The sequence below is a fragment of the Prionailurus bengalensis genome, chromosome C2 (assembly GCF_016509475.1).
Source record: "Prionailurus bengalensis isolate Pbe53 chromosome C2, Fcat_Pben_1.1_paternal_pri, whole genome shotgun sequence".
NCBI lineage: Eukaryota > Metazoa > Chordata > Mammalia > Carnivora > Felidae > Prionailurus > Prionailurus bengalensis.
In genome coordinates this window covers 69,660,423-69,674,914 of record NC_057350.1, presented here as the reverse complement: position 1 = coordinate 69,674,914, position 14,492 = coordinate 69,660,423, and the positions used below count along the sequence as shown (strand labels likewise).

The window sequence follows — 14,492 nt, the reverse complement described above, 5'->3', positions numbered from 1 at the left end:
TATCCAGCAGGCTTAGAAAGCATCCAGTTTAGATTGGAGGAGGAGGACAAAATATTCCAGGAAGGATATCTCCAAAGGAGAACAAAATCAAAGCAAGTGGTGAATTAATTATCTGATGTGTTTGATCATTATTGAGAAGAAGTTTATAGTTCTCCTAAGAAGTTGAGGTTCTTAAAAAAGCTAAGAAAAACAAAAGTATGGCAGTTATTAACCCTAGAAAAAATGAAAAGTTCAAAACATTTAATTGTAATATACTCTGCAACTGGACAGTGAGCAAAGTTGAAATGAAAAAGTACTATACATTGACATAAAAAATTTGTGATGTTATTATTGGAGGTTAGGGGAGGTGTTTAAGGGGGAGGGGGATTTGAGAGCTAAAAGCTCAGATTCCGTACAGAGAAGTTAGGAAATAATCCCTAAGATTAAAAAGAATAAAGTAGTAGTTATGTATGGCTGTTGTTTAGAAATATGGGAGAAAATACCAGAAGAATGGCAGCAAGAGTTGAAGATGATTCTCTAAAGGAGGTAGAAATCAGGGGTGGGAGGGGTGGAGCAGAGGCTTGCTTTTTTGTTGTTGTTGTTGTTGTTATGACTTCTAGTACCAACCGATATTTTGGCCATGTACGTGTATTGTCTTGGTAACAATAAAACCATTAAAAAAAAAACAAACATGTTTGGGGAAAAAAAAAAGCAAAACATGTTTGATGGTGTTTTTCTGCCCGACGGGCAGTCAGACACTGACATTGAACAAGGAGCAACTTTTGACTCCTTACCCGGCATGATTCTCTATGAGGATCAGGATACTTTGGGGCAACTGGGGCCTGGAGAGGACATTCTGCCATAAAGTAGCAAGCTCCTATGTCTGCTGTCTGCCCCTCGTGCCGGGTGTTTTCTGACAGTATCGCAGAGACCCTCTCCTGGCCATATTGATGCAGACAGCCTGAAAGGTCCACTTTCAAAACCCCACCTGCTCCCTCCCTTCCTCACAGCCTGCCAGCTGGGAGAATCCAGGCAGAATGCACGCTTTGTGTGGTAACGTGTATGTGGAGCAGGTGTTGGGTCAGAGGGGCAGCCTGGAGAGACTAAAAATTGGAAATCAAGCCAAGGGGACCGAGTCAAGAGGTTTTGGGGTGGTTGGGACCCTCGGCTAATTTTTGCCCACCTCTGCTTTTAAACGGAATACTTCATATTCTCAGAGAGTCCTCATCATACAGGACCTTTCCGGTATGACCTGTGGCCAGTTTTAGAGTCTTATGGTATCTGGGCTCTGCTCTTTGAGGGGCAAGGAGGCATTGCCAAATGGTCTGCGTATTGTTTGGGGAGCAGTCCCGAGATGCATCTGTTCTGCCAGTGAGGTATGTCTGTCTCTCCTTCCAGGTCCAGCCACGACTGGCTAGAAACTCCAGATTTATTACCCCAGATTTATTTCCTTTCTGACACTCACCCATGCCCTTGAAATTCCAGGCCTGCATTAGTCAGTGAGGCAGAAGTCAGGGGATAGTCTCTGTCTCCAGGGTCCACGTGGTGTCACAGGAGTGGAATGGTGGTGCAGTGAAAAGTACAGACTGCGTGTTTGTTGTGAGATGTGCTCTGTGATGCTACATAAGAACAGTGATCGCTTCCCAAGTAAATATAATAAGTCCATTCAACTAAAGCAGAAGCTGTTCTCAAAGTATTAGGTTTTTACCTAATTGAGAGTGTAACACCTTGAGGGTGTCTTTAAGGATGTGAATTGTACAGGACGAAGCCCAGCAAGCCTGGAGGTTTACAAGTATGCATGTTTCTTAGGGCATTTTCACACTGTCAATAAAGCTGGGAGCTGAATGGGTTCTGGGGTACCTTACTATGAAGAATTATTTACTCTGAGGAGAAGAGAGAGATCTAACTTGTAGACTTTCTTAATAATGTGCTTATCTCATTTGATCATTAACTTTTCCATGCAAGTGGATACTGGTATCATCCCATCATACAGCTGTGTAAACTGAGGGCCACATAAGTTAAATAACTTGGCCCAGGTTAGGCAACTGGTAATCGGTGCAGACAGCATTCATACACAGATATGTCTGATTCCAGAGACAGTATGCCTTCCCAAATTAGGACTCTTGTTTGCAAGTGACAGAAACCACCTCTACCTGGGCTAAGCAAAAGAGATCAGTTGTCTTATACAACTGAGTGAATCCTGAGTCCAACACAGTTCAGTCGGGCAAGGTCTCCATCTCTTTTCTTCACTGTGCGTGTAATGGCTTATTCAGCAGGTGACTTCCTCCTCCTGGGTGGGGGCAAGAACACAGGGGCGGGGACGGGAGAAGAGGATAGCTGTAGATAGCTTCAGGCTTGCATCTTCCCAGCTTGAGATCTCTGTGAAAAGAGACAGCTTTGGTCTCCCCTTATTCTAACTTAAAACTGCAGTGAAGAGCTCTGATTGGCTGGCTTGGATCATGTGTCCATTTTTGGAGCCCAAGCACACTGGCCAGGAGGCAGCTGACTGACTAGTGTTCCCACCGTGTGGTAGGCACAGGGGCATGGGGTGTGCGGCTTACACTGGGGAAGGTGGGCAGGAAATCTCGAGCAAGTCAAACAAAACCAAGCCACAGCACATATTTGTTAAAATCTCTGCAATGCCACATGCCTCCTGTTAATATTTTAATATGTCTGAGAGCATATCTCAACCCAGTAGCAGAAATGGAGACCTCCTGGGCCAGCCTCATCAGCTGGAGAGGCCATGTCCTTGAAAGTCATCATGAGAACGAGTAAACCGAGAACCCCAGGGCTTTGTGAAGAGAGGCTACTGGTAGGGCTTAATAATCCTGCAGCCACCCCAGAGCAACTGGGAGTTTAAACAGAAGGACACTTGCTGTCATAAGGCAACTATGAAGTTACGGGAACTAGGAGAGCAAATATGTAAGGAGTCCTGGTTACACTTAGGATTTTGTTTCTTTGTTGGACTGCTTCAGGTGTTTTTAGGTGTTTGTATCATTAAAAGGGAATCAAATAAAAAAAGTTGCATGCATTGGTAAGCTTGATTTAGATAAAGGAAAATAGATTTTTTTTGAAAGATTCTGAAGGGCCTGAGGTGTAACCCAAGGCTGCCAAGACATCGCCTGCCTTGTGCTCTGAGTGGGATGAAACATGAAGTTCTCAGACTTGCACATATAGGGGTGCAGGGGTGCCCATGTCTTGGGCCATGGAACTTGCCATAAAAAGTGGAAGTGGCTGATCACAGAGGGAGACTTTCGGCATCTGTCCCTGAAGACATATGTGGCATTTGCTGAGCCACTTTGAGGAATGGTTCTTTACATTCTGGTTTTATTTCTCATGGAACCACTTTTGCCCTCACTGTTTCACCTTGGACTAGGGGCAGGGTGTGCCAGAATTTCAGCTTCTCACTAACTGCTGTTTTTGGCTAGTCTGATCTCTTCCTGATGGATTCTGTGTGTTCAGTTAAGGCTTTTGACTTTTGGCAACGGGATTATTCAAAGTGCCTGCCTGTCTATAGGGCTGTGTGCCAGTTGCTAACACAGACACAGACCCCCAAGCTTGGTCATGCCATGCCCGTGGCTCACCCTTCACTCTTCACCCTCATAATACATCCATGATGTCAGTTTTATAGACATTTTTTGTGGTTGAATTTGTTTGGGGTGTTAATGTTTTCATTCTCCTTTCTGTGTATCATATGCATTTATTTATTATCTGAGTGAGCTTATACTTGGAGTTGGGGCAGAGGATTCCTCTTCAACCAGTTCCTCGGCACCATTGGTTTATTTCCCGTTATTTTTTAGTTTTCAAATCACCAGCCCTGACCAAGTAATTTATCAGCCTTGATATAGGGTAAGAAGTTCAGCCTTGAAATAGGGTAAGAAGTTCAGAATCTTGTGTTGCAGGCAGTCAGGGAATTATAAGCCGGTAGACAGTCATGTTGCAGAGTCGGTATTGTCCTGCTCAGGGGAGAAACTTCTGCCTAACAGGTTTCTGAAATGTCCATCTGCTGGGCTCAGCCATTCCCAGCATCGATTCAGTGACTCAACGAGATTCCAATGGATAGTCTTGGGTAACCCCTTGAGTCTACTGTTCCCAGCCCCGAAGTTTTTTAGCTCACGGCTCATGGCTTCTTTTGTCTACCTACCTTCTCAGCTCTCTAGCATCCCACTGGGCGGCCTGTTTTCACCCTGGCCTCAGTGCAATCCTGGTTTCTCTCCTCTTGGTCTCCCTCCATCTCCAACAGGGGCGGACTCTCAGATACATCTCCTGCCCGACTTGGCTGATAACATCAGCCTTCAGTTGTGTGGGCTTGCAGTGTGCATGTGGAGACAGGCCTGACCAGAAACAAAGGACTTGCAGGAGATCATCAAAAACAGCAAAATCACCCCCTGTCTACCACTCCCCAAGCTAAGAAGACAGACATGCTGCCCCGAGTCTTGCCAGGGTTGTGGAGACAGGGAGCTTATCGCTCCTCTGGCCTTAGGCTGTGGTAGGCCATGGTAGCCTGTCCTGAGCACCTTGGAATAGACTGAAAGCCCTTCACACATGGCAGAGAAAAATCAAGAGTCTTAGTGCCTTTAAGAATGTTTCATTTTTGGTCATTAAGTAAATTTCAAAACAGCACCAGCTTTTGAAAAAATGTCTCTCGAGTATAACAGTGGGTGTAACATAGCAGCTGAGCAACTGCCCGCTTTCTCCTCATCTCCCAACACATACAGAATGAGCCCCCATTCCCTCTACAGGCCTTTTGAGGACATAAAGGTTCGTGAGGACATTTTATGGAACTGGAGCACAGTTTTACTATTTTAAATTATTATAGGGGTTATGGTTATTCTATCTTTATTTTTATGACAAGTTGTTGGTTATGCTCTTGACTTATTTGATCCCAGGCTTTTGTTCAAGAACACAACCTCCAATTAAATGTGGTTACTGTGGCAAAAATATGATTCTCCTTAGATTGACCCTCTGTGGGGCTGTTTCCAAAAACTCATTATGGTGAAAAGGCAAGGCTAGCTGTTCATGTTCATGAGCATGTCTCCTTGTGGTCACTTGGTTTTCCTGTATGGAGGATTAGAGGGTAGGAAGGCTGTGGGCTGGACCCAGAGGAGACTAGAGGGAGAGACAGGAAGCTAAGTGGGTCACTATTCAGAAACATACTATCTCACAAACGGCCTTAGGTATCAGGAGCTGTTTTCTCTTCTGTGAAAGAAGGAATACAACCTGAAGAGGCTAGGTAGCTAAGCCAGTCCCAGGACTCAGGCCTCAGGTCTCAAGCTGCCCTCCCTGTATCACACTGAATGTCCTGGGGGGTGTCTTGGGCACACGTATGGCACTAATCCAGTCTATCTTAGACTGTTCACACTGCCATAACAGAAATACCATAGACTTGGTGGCTTAAACAACAGAAATTTATTTCTTACAGTTCTAGTGGCTGGGAAGTTCAGGATCAAGTCACCACTAGATTCAGTGTCTGGTGAAGGCTTGCTTCCTTGTTCTTGCTGTGTCCTGACATGATGGAAGAGGTGAGGGAGCTTTTCACTATCCCTTTTCTAAGGGCACTAATCCCATTCATGAAGGCTTCAATTTCAGGACCTAATGACCTCCCAAGGGCCCTATCCTAATACTATCACATTGGCAGTTAAATTTCAACTTATGAATTTTGGAGGAACACAAGCATTTACTCTATAGCACTGCCCGATTGTTACTCTGGGGGAACACCCAAGACTTGTTTTTGGCCTGGCCATATCTTTTATGAACTCTTTGACTTTTTCTCAAAGTGGAGAGCAGATATTACTTTAATGAGAGATTCAAGGTCTATTAGAGAAAGAAAAGACACTTATCAGTGCTTTAGGTTCTACAGTATTTGTCCTACCAAAAACATGAATTTACAATGAGGAATAGAGAGATCTCCACTTAATGTGCCATTTCCTGACTAATCATCTACTTCTTTGGGCCTCTTTCCTCAGCCCTTTGGACTTAATAATATGATTGGCTTTGTGTGCTGTGTCACTGACACTCTTGGAGCCCTATCCAGACCCCCTTCACCAGGCCAGTATACCCATTCCTAGACACTGTGTTGGCTAAGGGTTCACAGATGGGATTCCCTAAGCCCTTATTTTGGGTTCTGCTTCTGGATACCCCAACCCAAGACACTTCGCTCTTAGTGTTGCAAGAATGAAATGAGATTCTGTATGTGAAGGCCCTCTAAAAACTGAAGTATCAGTGGGTGTTTAGTGTGACCTGGGACCAAACTGCAAAATTTCTAGCTGTGGGTTCTTGGCTGAAGGTTCGTGATGAAGGCAGATAAGGCACCCAGGGAAGGCAGGGCTGTTGTCTTGTATCCCAAAGGTGTGAACCCAGGCTTCTCTCTTTTTCTCACCCAGGAGTCCAGGATAGTGGACAGACAGTAAAAATGGGTTTACATAAAGCTGATTGTCTTTAAGTAATGTTAGGTAGTGGTGGAAGGTTTTTCTCATATTAGGAAGATAAGAATTGGAGTTGCAAATCATTTAGACCTTGGAACTGAGCAAGGTCCCAGAAATCCTTGTGTGTGCTTCAGGTGCAAGGTGCTACAAAAGTCCTACTGCAGACTGCAACTTTCTAAGAGGTGCCAGTTTCAGCATATTTAAAAATTCCTGGATATTTATTTTAACAGGACATTTCAGGGGTAAATTGGCAGAGGAGGAGAGGGTGGTGTAGAAAGCAAGAGGAACATTGAAAGAGGGAGCTGAGTCCCTGAGGTCTAGAATACTTGCAAAGTCCCAGTTAATCATTGATGCCCCAGGGCCTGATGGGCCACCAGAGGTGGCCTGGCTGCAGGGGGCCAGAGTACTTGCTAATGGAATGCTAGCGATGCCTTTGGTGCAGTTAATGATTTATCTCCTCCCATTACAGTGTTCTGCACTCCCTTTCTGTGACACTGTCAGGAGGCTAATCATCTTCTGGAGGTTAGCTGGCTGTGTCTAACAGAGTGGAGGAGAAGACCATGGTGGTTTGCAAAATCACTATAGTACTTCCAACGGGCTGGGCTTCCTTTTGTAGGAAAGAGTGTCTTTCATTAGTTGTTTCCTAAAAATATGTTTTAACAAAGTAATTGTTGTCTGATGTTCCTTTGTGTGAACCTTTGTGCCAAGATAGCGTCACAGGATGATGTGATTTTATATGGGTACACAATATTTATCACCATCAAAGTTGCATAATGTTTATTTGCAGAGTGCTTTTATTTCCATTGCTAGATTTAAGTACCTTGAGGGCCTTGACAGATTAATGAATGTTTATATATTCGTTATACATAGTAATATAAAAGAAATACATATATTCATTTAACATTTTTTTTCTACTTCACAAAGGCCAGCTATGTTACTTGCAGAAATACCAGAAAATACTCAGTAAAGAAAAAGAGGACAGACCCAGAGATAACCACTGTTAACACTTTGTTTCATATTATAATAGATGTCAGACCTTATCTGTCCAAGTGAATGTGGCCCCGTTCAGCACCATCAACCTTACAATAGGACTTGAGGGGCACCTGGGTGGCTCAGTTGGTTGAGAGTCTGACTGTTGTTTTTGGCTCAGGTCATGATCTCACTGTTTCTGGGTTTGAGCCCCAAGTCGGGCTTTGCGCTGGCAGTGCAAAGCCTGCTTGAGATTCTCTCTCTCTCTTTCTCTGTCCCTCCCCCACTCTCACTCGCTGTCACTTTCAAAATAAATAAGCTTTAAAAAAAAGAAAAAGGGGCGCCTGGGTGGCGCAGTCGGTTAAGCGTCCGACTTCAGCCAGGTCACGATCTTGCGGTCCGTGAGTTCGAGCCCCGCGTTGGGCTCTGGGCTGATGGCTCGGAGCCTGGAGCCTGTTTCCAAATCTGTGTCTCCCTCTCTCTCTGCCCCTCCCCCGTTCATGCTCTGTCTCTCTCTGTCCCTAAAATAAAAACGTTGAAAAAAAAATTTATAAAAAAAAAAAAAGAAAAAGACAGGGGTGGCTCAGTCAGTTAAGCATCCAACTTTGGCTCAGGTCATGATCTCATGGTTCGTGAGTTCGAGCCCCGCGTTGGGCTCTGTGCTGACAGCTCAGAGCCCTGGAGCCTGCTTCGGATTCTCTGTCTCCCTCTCTCAGTGCCCCTCCCTTGCTCTCTCTCTCTCTCTCTCTCTCTCTCTCTCAAAATTAAAAACATTAAAAAAAATTAAAAGACAAAAGATAGGACATGTTTGGGTGAAGCTGCAGTGTCTTCAGACATTGTTTTCTGCTTCGGGGGGAAGTGACTTCAGAATCTGAGCATTCCCTCACAGATACTCAGTCTCTGTCATGAATATGGTTTAGATTTCAATGAGAGAGGGATTTTTTTTTCCAGAAATTATAGATAAGATGGGTAGGATTGATTTGAAGTTTTGATTTTGTTTTTTTGCGTTTTTCATGGAGGCCAGACTACATATTAGGGAGGATGGGGAGGCAGGCCTTGTGAGGTTCATAAAGTGGCATTGAAGGGATGACTATGGAATAACCAGAGAGGGGATTATTCACGTTGGGGCTTTTTTCTCTGTGATTCCAGGCTTCTTTTCCTAGGAAGACATTTGCATGCTGGCTGCTGAGAAATGGGTTTGAGGATGAATTGATGGCTGGATGCCTGGGAATGGAAACGAGCACAGTCCAAAGACAGCTCCTGAAGCTGTTAGCATGGTTGTTTCTGCATTGGCGTGCTTAGGGGAGTCGCTGTGTTTGGATGCCGATGTGTAATGCATGTACCTGCTTTCCCCCTCTCTCCTTTGTACCGATATAGCATCTCTCTGACCTTGCTGGGGATGTGAGGAGGATTATTGCTATAGGTCATTGAAAGCTCTCTTTGTAAATGCAGTTTGGGGTCATCCAGCAGATTGTGGTTTTGTCCCATCCATGTCCATTCTCTTTTGTCTTGCAGTGGATACATGGGTAGGAAAAAAAAAAAAAAGCTGTTGCTACCACCAGTTTATAATGCAAACATTTTCTTTCTCGGGAGATTTTTGTGATGTTTTCCGTGCATTTTCCAGTGCTAAAATCCCTTAATTCTGGGTCCAAGGCTGTGCATCAATGGGCCGGTCTGAATCCTGCTCCTCCAAAGATGAGTCCATTCTGAAGAGCCTGTTGAGTTTCAGGGGTTGGAGGGCCCTTGGGGAAACTTCTTTCTCTGAAACTCAAGGTGATTTCTTTTCTTGGAATTTGTCCCTCTTAATCTTCCCGTCTTTGGGGAAACATCTCTCTCTGAACAAGTTACTATAAGGCTACAGGTACTTAGGAAAGTGCTTACCACTTGGCACTCAATAGATGTTGGCGGCTGTTATTAGAGACAGCCGTCTAGAGCTGCACAGCTCCATGAACACATCAAGCAGAAACACATGTGTTGTTGTAACTTTTCTAGTACCGCATTAAGAAAGTGAAAAGAAGCAAGTAACATTCATTTTAACAATATATTTTACTTAACATGTCAAAAATACTATATTTTCTATGTGTAATCAACATTTTTAAATGATCAAGATAATTTTCCATTCTTTTGTTCGCACTAAGTCTTCAAAACTGGAGTGTAATTCACACTTATGGTGTAGCTCAGTTAGGACTAGCCCTGTTTGGAGTGCTCCGTTGCCATGTGTGGCTACCATGGCTACCATCCCGGGTGACTCCAGTCTAGAACCTTGCCACTCAGGGTGAGTTCTGGAGACCAGAAGCATCAGCACCATCTGAGACCTTGTCTGAACTGAAGAATCTCTGGCTCCACCCCAGACCTAGAGAAGCAGAATCTGCATTTTAACAAGTGATTTATTTGAATATCCAAATGGGAAGCCCTGGTCCAGAATGCCCAGGCTTAGTCCCCACCCCCTGAAATTTTGATTTAATCTATCCAAGGTAGGAGCTGGGCACTAGTATTTTTTTAAAGCTTCCCCTGGTGATTCTAATATGTAGCCAGGCTTGAGTCACTTGCATAGTGGGCTCTGGAGCCAGGATGCCTGACTCTGCCCCTTTCTACCTTTGAGGCCTCGGAAAATCTACCGAAAGACTCTCCGTGCCTCAGTTTCTTCATGCCATGAAAGTAGTATCTGCTCCAAGGGATGTTATGAGGATTAAGTGGTTAATACGTGCAAAAGCACCCAGAACAACACCAGGCACATAAGAAGCACTCCTTAAGTATAAGCTCTCACCCTTTCTTCTTTTCCTTGAAGGTCCGGGGTTACCCAGAGCCCCAGGTGACGTGGCACCGAAATGGGCAACCCATCACCGGTGGGGGCCGCTTCCTGCTAGATTGCGGTATCCGGGGGACTTTCAGCCTTGTGATTCATGCTGTCCGTGAGGACGACAAGGGAAAGTATACCTGTGAAGCCACCAATGATAGTGGTGCCCGCCAGGTGACAGTGGAGTTGACTGTAGAAGGTGAGTTTCAGGAAGCAAGAATCGTGGTGGGAGATGAGCTGTCAGTCTCCCCAAGGCCTGCAGCTCCTGTTTCTGCCCCTCTCGGGCAGAAGAGAAACCCACAAGGGAAAGCGTGCTGAGCTCTGAACTCAGGACCTTTTAGTCTAATGGGGGAGATGTGGTTCCTGAGAACAAGGGAGGCATCCCAGGAGACATGGTCAACCTCACATCACCTCACTTTCCTGCTCTAGCCTTCCTATGGCTTCCCCTCACACTGTGACTGAGACCAGACTGGCCCCACCTGGCTCTCCAGACTCATCAACCACTCCTGACCAGGCTCCCTCCACTGTGGTCAAGCTGTCACCTCCCTGCTCCCCACCGCCCTTCCTTCAGCAAGCCTCAGGGCCTTCTCCTGCCATTCCCTGTCCTCCTTCAGGTCTCTGTTTCCAGGTCCCCTCCTTAGAGGACCCTTTCTGACCACCCTAACCCCAGAACTCTCCGTCTTCCCACTCCCCCTGAACCTCTAACTAGAAATGCTAGGAAGAGAAGGACTTTATATTGTTTTTGCTGTATCTCTAGCATCTAGAAAACTTCCTGGCATAGGATAGGTACTGAAATATTTGGAGAATGAATGAGCAGTGTTTCTTATCATCATTATAAAGTAATACTTGCTCATTTATAAAAATTTTGTAAAACTCAGAAAAATATATAAGAGATAAACATACCAATGTGTTAACACTAATTATTTTGCCTTCCTTTTCCCCTCTGTACTTAAAAAATTCTATCAACTTTATTAACTGTAAAACTTCCAGGAAAAACATTGACCATAAGTAAAACTGCTTCTTTTGCTGCTAGTGTATCCCCCATGTGCTGAAGCCCTTCCACTGAGGAGAACATTTCCAGTTCAGGCCATTGGCTGCTGCTTAAAGGCCTGATGTCTGAAAGGACATGGGGGTTTGTCAGACCCTCAGAGTTATGACGAGGCTCCCTTGATCTCAGCTTATAAGCCTTTCCAGGGGCTTATAAACCAGAAGGTCAGACTCACTTTCTCCTCTCTCAGGAGACAGTCTTCCCCACCTGGTTTTGAGGGACACTGTATGAGAGGACTAAAGTAGCCAGGGAAGGTTCCAGAGGGGGTGAGGTGCACCCGGGCCAATGTTTTCCCTGCTTCCCTACATCATTGAAAGACAGGCTGTTTCACAGAACAGAATGTGCATAGTTTGGATGCTTTCCCCAAATTATTTAACTGAGTGACTCATTCCTTTTAATGACCTTCAAGTGCCTGTGGGCTGGAGCATTCCAAATGGAAAGTGGCACCTGATCAGAGTCTCTGAGTGGCCCTCATCTTGGACAGTTCTTGTGTTGTGCTTTCCCCTACATTATGCACTTTTTCAATATCCATAAATAAAAATTACTTTCCCCCCTTGTATTAGTCAACTCAAGCTGCCATAACAAAATACCACAGACTGTCTGGCTTAAATAATATAAATGTATTTTCTCACAGTTCTGGAGGGTGTGTTTGGTTTCTGATGAGAGCTCTCTTCCTAGCTTGCAGATGGCCATTGTGTCCTCATATGGCAGAGAGAGAGCACCAGTGTCTCTTCCTCTTCTTATAAGGGCAACAGCTCTACTGGATTAGGGCCCCACCCTTATGACCTCATTGAACCTTTATCACCTCTGTGGCCCTTTCTCCAAATACAGTCACACCGAGGGGTAGGACTTCAACATATGAATTTGGGTAGACACAAAAGTTCAGTCTATAATACTCCTTTTCTGACTTTCTGTTTATTGCCGGGGAAATGGGGAATTATGAGTCAGAGATCCAAGGTTCTGGTCCCAGCTTTCACCAGTCATATGTGTGACTTTAAACCTCTGGACCTCTGTTCCTACAGAATAAAGGGTTTAAATTCAGTGATCTCTATATCCTGGGCTAGCCTTTGTTTTCTGTGATCCATTTTAAAGGAATGGAGTTGGTTAGGCACGCAGAGGAGGTACCTAAAACCCAAGTAATATGAAACCTTTTTTTTCAACTCCCACTTTTGAGGAAGTTAGAGCTGATAATCTACTAAAATTTTTTCCTGCATAATTGAGATGTGGGCAACAGAAAGGAAACAAGACAGGAGAGCTACAGAGGAAGGAGAGAAGACTAAGGCTCTCAATCCTGTCCCCTCCCATTTGGTTTTAATTTGGGAAGACTTAGGCTCAGACCACTTGAGACGTTTTAGGTTCTAATCCTAGGAGATAGAGAATGACCTAAAAGCTGCAGCGTCTTTAAATGTGAATGGCCGTGTATGCGTTCTGCTTCTGCATCAAAGGGCCATTTCAGCTGTGGCTTAGGACCACCCTATAGATCATGGGCCTGGTGGGAATGGGAATTCTTACAAAGGGGATCTAGCAGCCACCTGCCTTCTCACCAGCTCTGTGCTAGGCTTCTTACTTGGAAAGATCAGAGGTCCTGGAATTAAGAGTACAATTCATATGTGAAGACTCTTGACCCCCTAGTGGTCAGACTCAGAAGGCAGCTTTGTTAAATGGTCTTGGAATTTAGTTCCACTCATTTCTAACTATGGGGAATTTCTCCTTTTGGAGCCTTATTTCCTTTTCTGTACACTGGAATTAACAGCTACCCCACAGAGCTGTGTAAGGATCAGTGCAGCATTGGAAAATAGTAGGTACTGGGTAAATGTAGCCTTGTGATATTTGAACCCAGTATCAACATCCCGAGCACTACTTCCAGAGAGAAATACTTGCATGGAGAATAGATGAATATGCTCTCTCGTCTGGTTGCCTGTTTGGTCACCAGGCCAGGAAACATACAACATCCTCTATGAGCACAGACTCCTTAACGATAGGACCATTCATACAATGACCTTATGTAGTGGAATGCAGCCCCAGTGTGAGCCCTGGAAAGGCTCTCCGCAGCCAGTCCTGACACGCACCCACCTCCAGGGGGTTGGTCACAGGGACTTGCCACAGAGCAAAGAAGAGAGACAGCTCCTGCCCTCTGGGAGCTTTCCTTCTAGTCGCGGGGCCACAGGCCTGTTCTCCAGCACAGCTGTCCATAGAAATATAATGCGAGCCATGTATGGAATCTTAAGTTTTCTAAGCCATGTATAGAATCTTAAGTAGCCACGTTAAAAAAAAGAGGTGAACTCACGCCAGTCAGAGTGGCCAAAATGAACAAATCAGGAGACTATAGATGCTGGCGAGGATGCGGAGAAACGGGAACCCTCTTGCACTGTTGGTGGGAATGCAAATTGGTGCAGCCGCTCTGGAAAACAGTGTGGAGGTTCCTCAAAAAATTAAAAATAGACCTACCCTATGACCCAGCAATAGCACTGCTAGGAATTTACCCAAGGGATACAGGAGTACTGATGCATAGGGGCACTTGTACCCCAATGTTTATAGCAGCACTCTCAACAATAGCCAAATTATGGAAAGAGCCTAAATGTCCATCAACTGATGAATGGATAAAGAAATTGTGGTTTATATACACAATGGAATATTACGTGGCAATGAGAAAAAATGAAATATGGCCTTTTGTAGCAACGTGGATGGAACTGGAGAGTGTGATGCTAGGTGAAATAAGCCATACAGAGAAAGATAGATACCATATGGTTTCACTCTTATGTGGATCCTGAGAAACTTAACAGAAACCCATGGAGGAGGAGAAGGAAAAAAAAAAAAAAAGAGGTTAGAGTGGAAGAGAACCAAAGCATAAGAGACTCTTAAAAACTGAGAACAAACTGAGGGTTGATGGGGGGTGGGAGGGCGGGGAGGGTGCGTGATGGGTATTGAGGAGGGCACCTTTTGGGATGAGCACTGGGTGTTGTATGGAAACCAATTTGACAATAAACTTCATATATTGAAAAAATAAAAATAAATAAATAAAAAAAGAGGTGAAGACAATTTTCATAAAATATTTTCCTTAACCCAATATATCCAAGATACTAACATTTCAGCATATAATTAGTATAAAATTATTAATGAGATATTTTACAGTCTTCAGCCTTTGGGGTATATTTTACACTTACAGCACATCTTGATTCAGATTAATTGTATTTCAAGAGCTCAATAGCCACATATGGCTAATGCCTATCGTTGGACAGCACAGCTCCAGAAGCTCCCATTTAAATAGGGATAA

General features: G+C 44.5%; 1 protein-coding gene across 5 annotated transcripts in view; it reads left to right on the top strand.

Annotated features, from left to right (window-relative positions):
* MYLK (myosin light chain kinase) overlaps positions 1-14,492 on the top strand; it is a 212,911-nt gene that overhangs the window by 63,654 nt on the left and 134,765 nt on the right. For all 5 annotated transcript variants that reach the window (XM_043594342.1, XM_043594343.1, XM_043594341.1 and 2 more), the window contains exon 3: positions 10,162-10,369. In XM_043594342.1, coding sequence (XP_043450277.1) covers positions 10,162-10,369 — 208 coding nt within the window. The remainder of the gene's footprint in view (positions 1-10,161; positions 10,370-14,492) is intronic.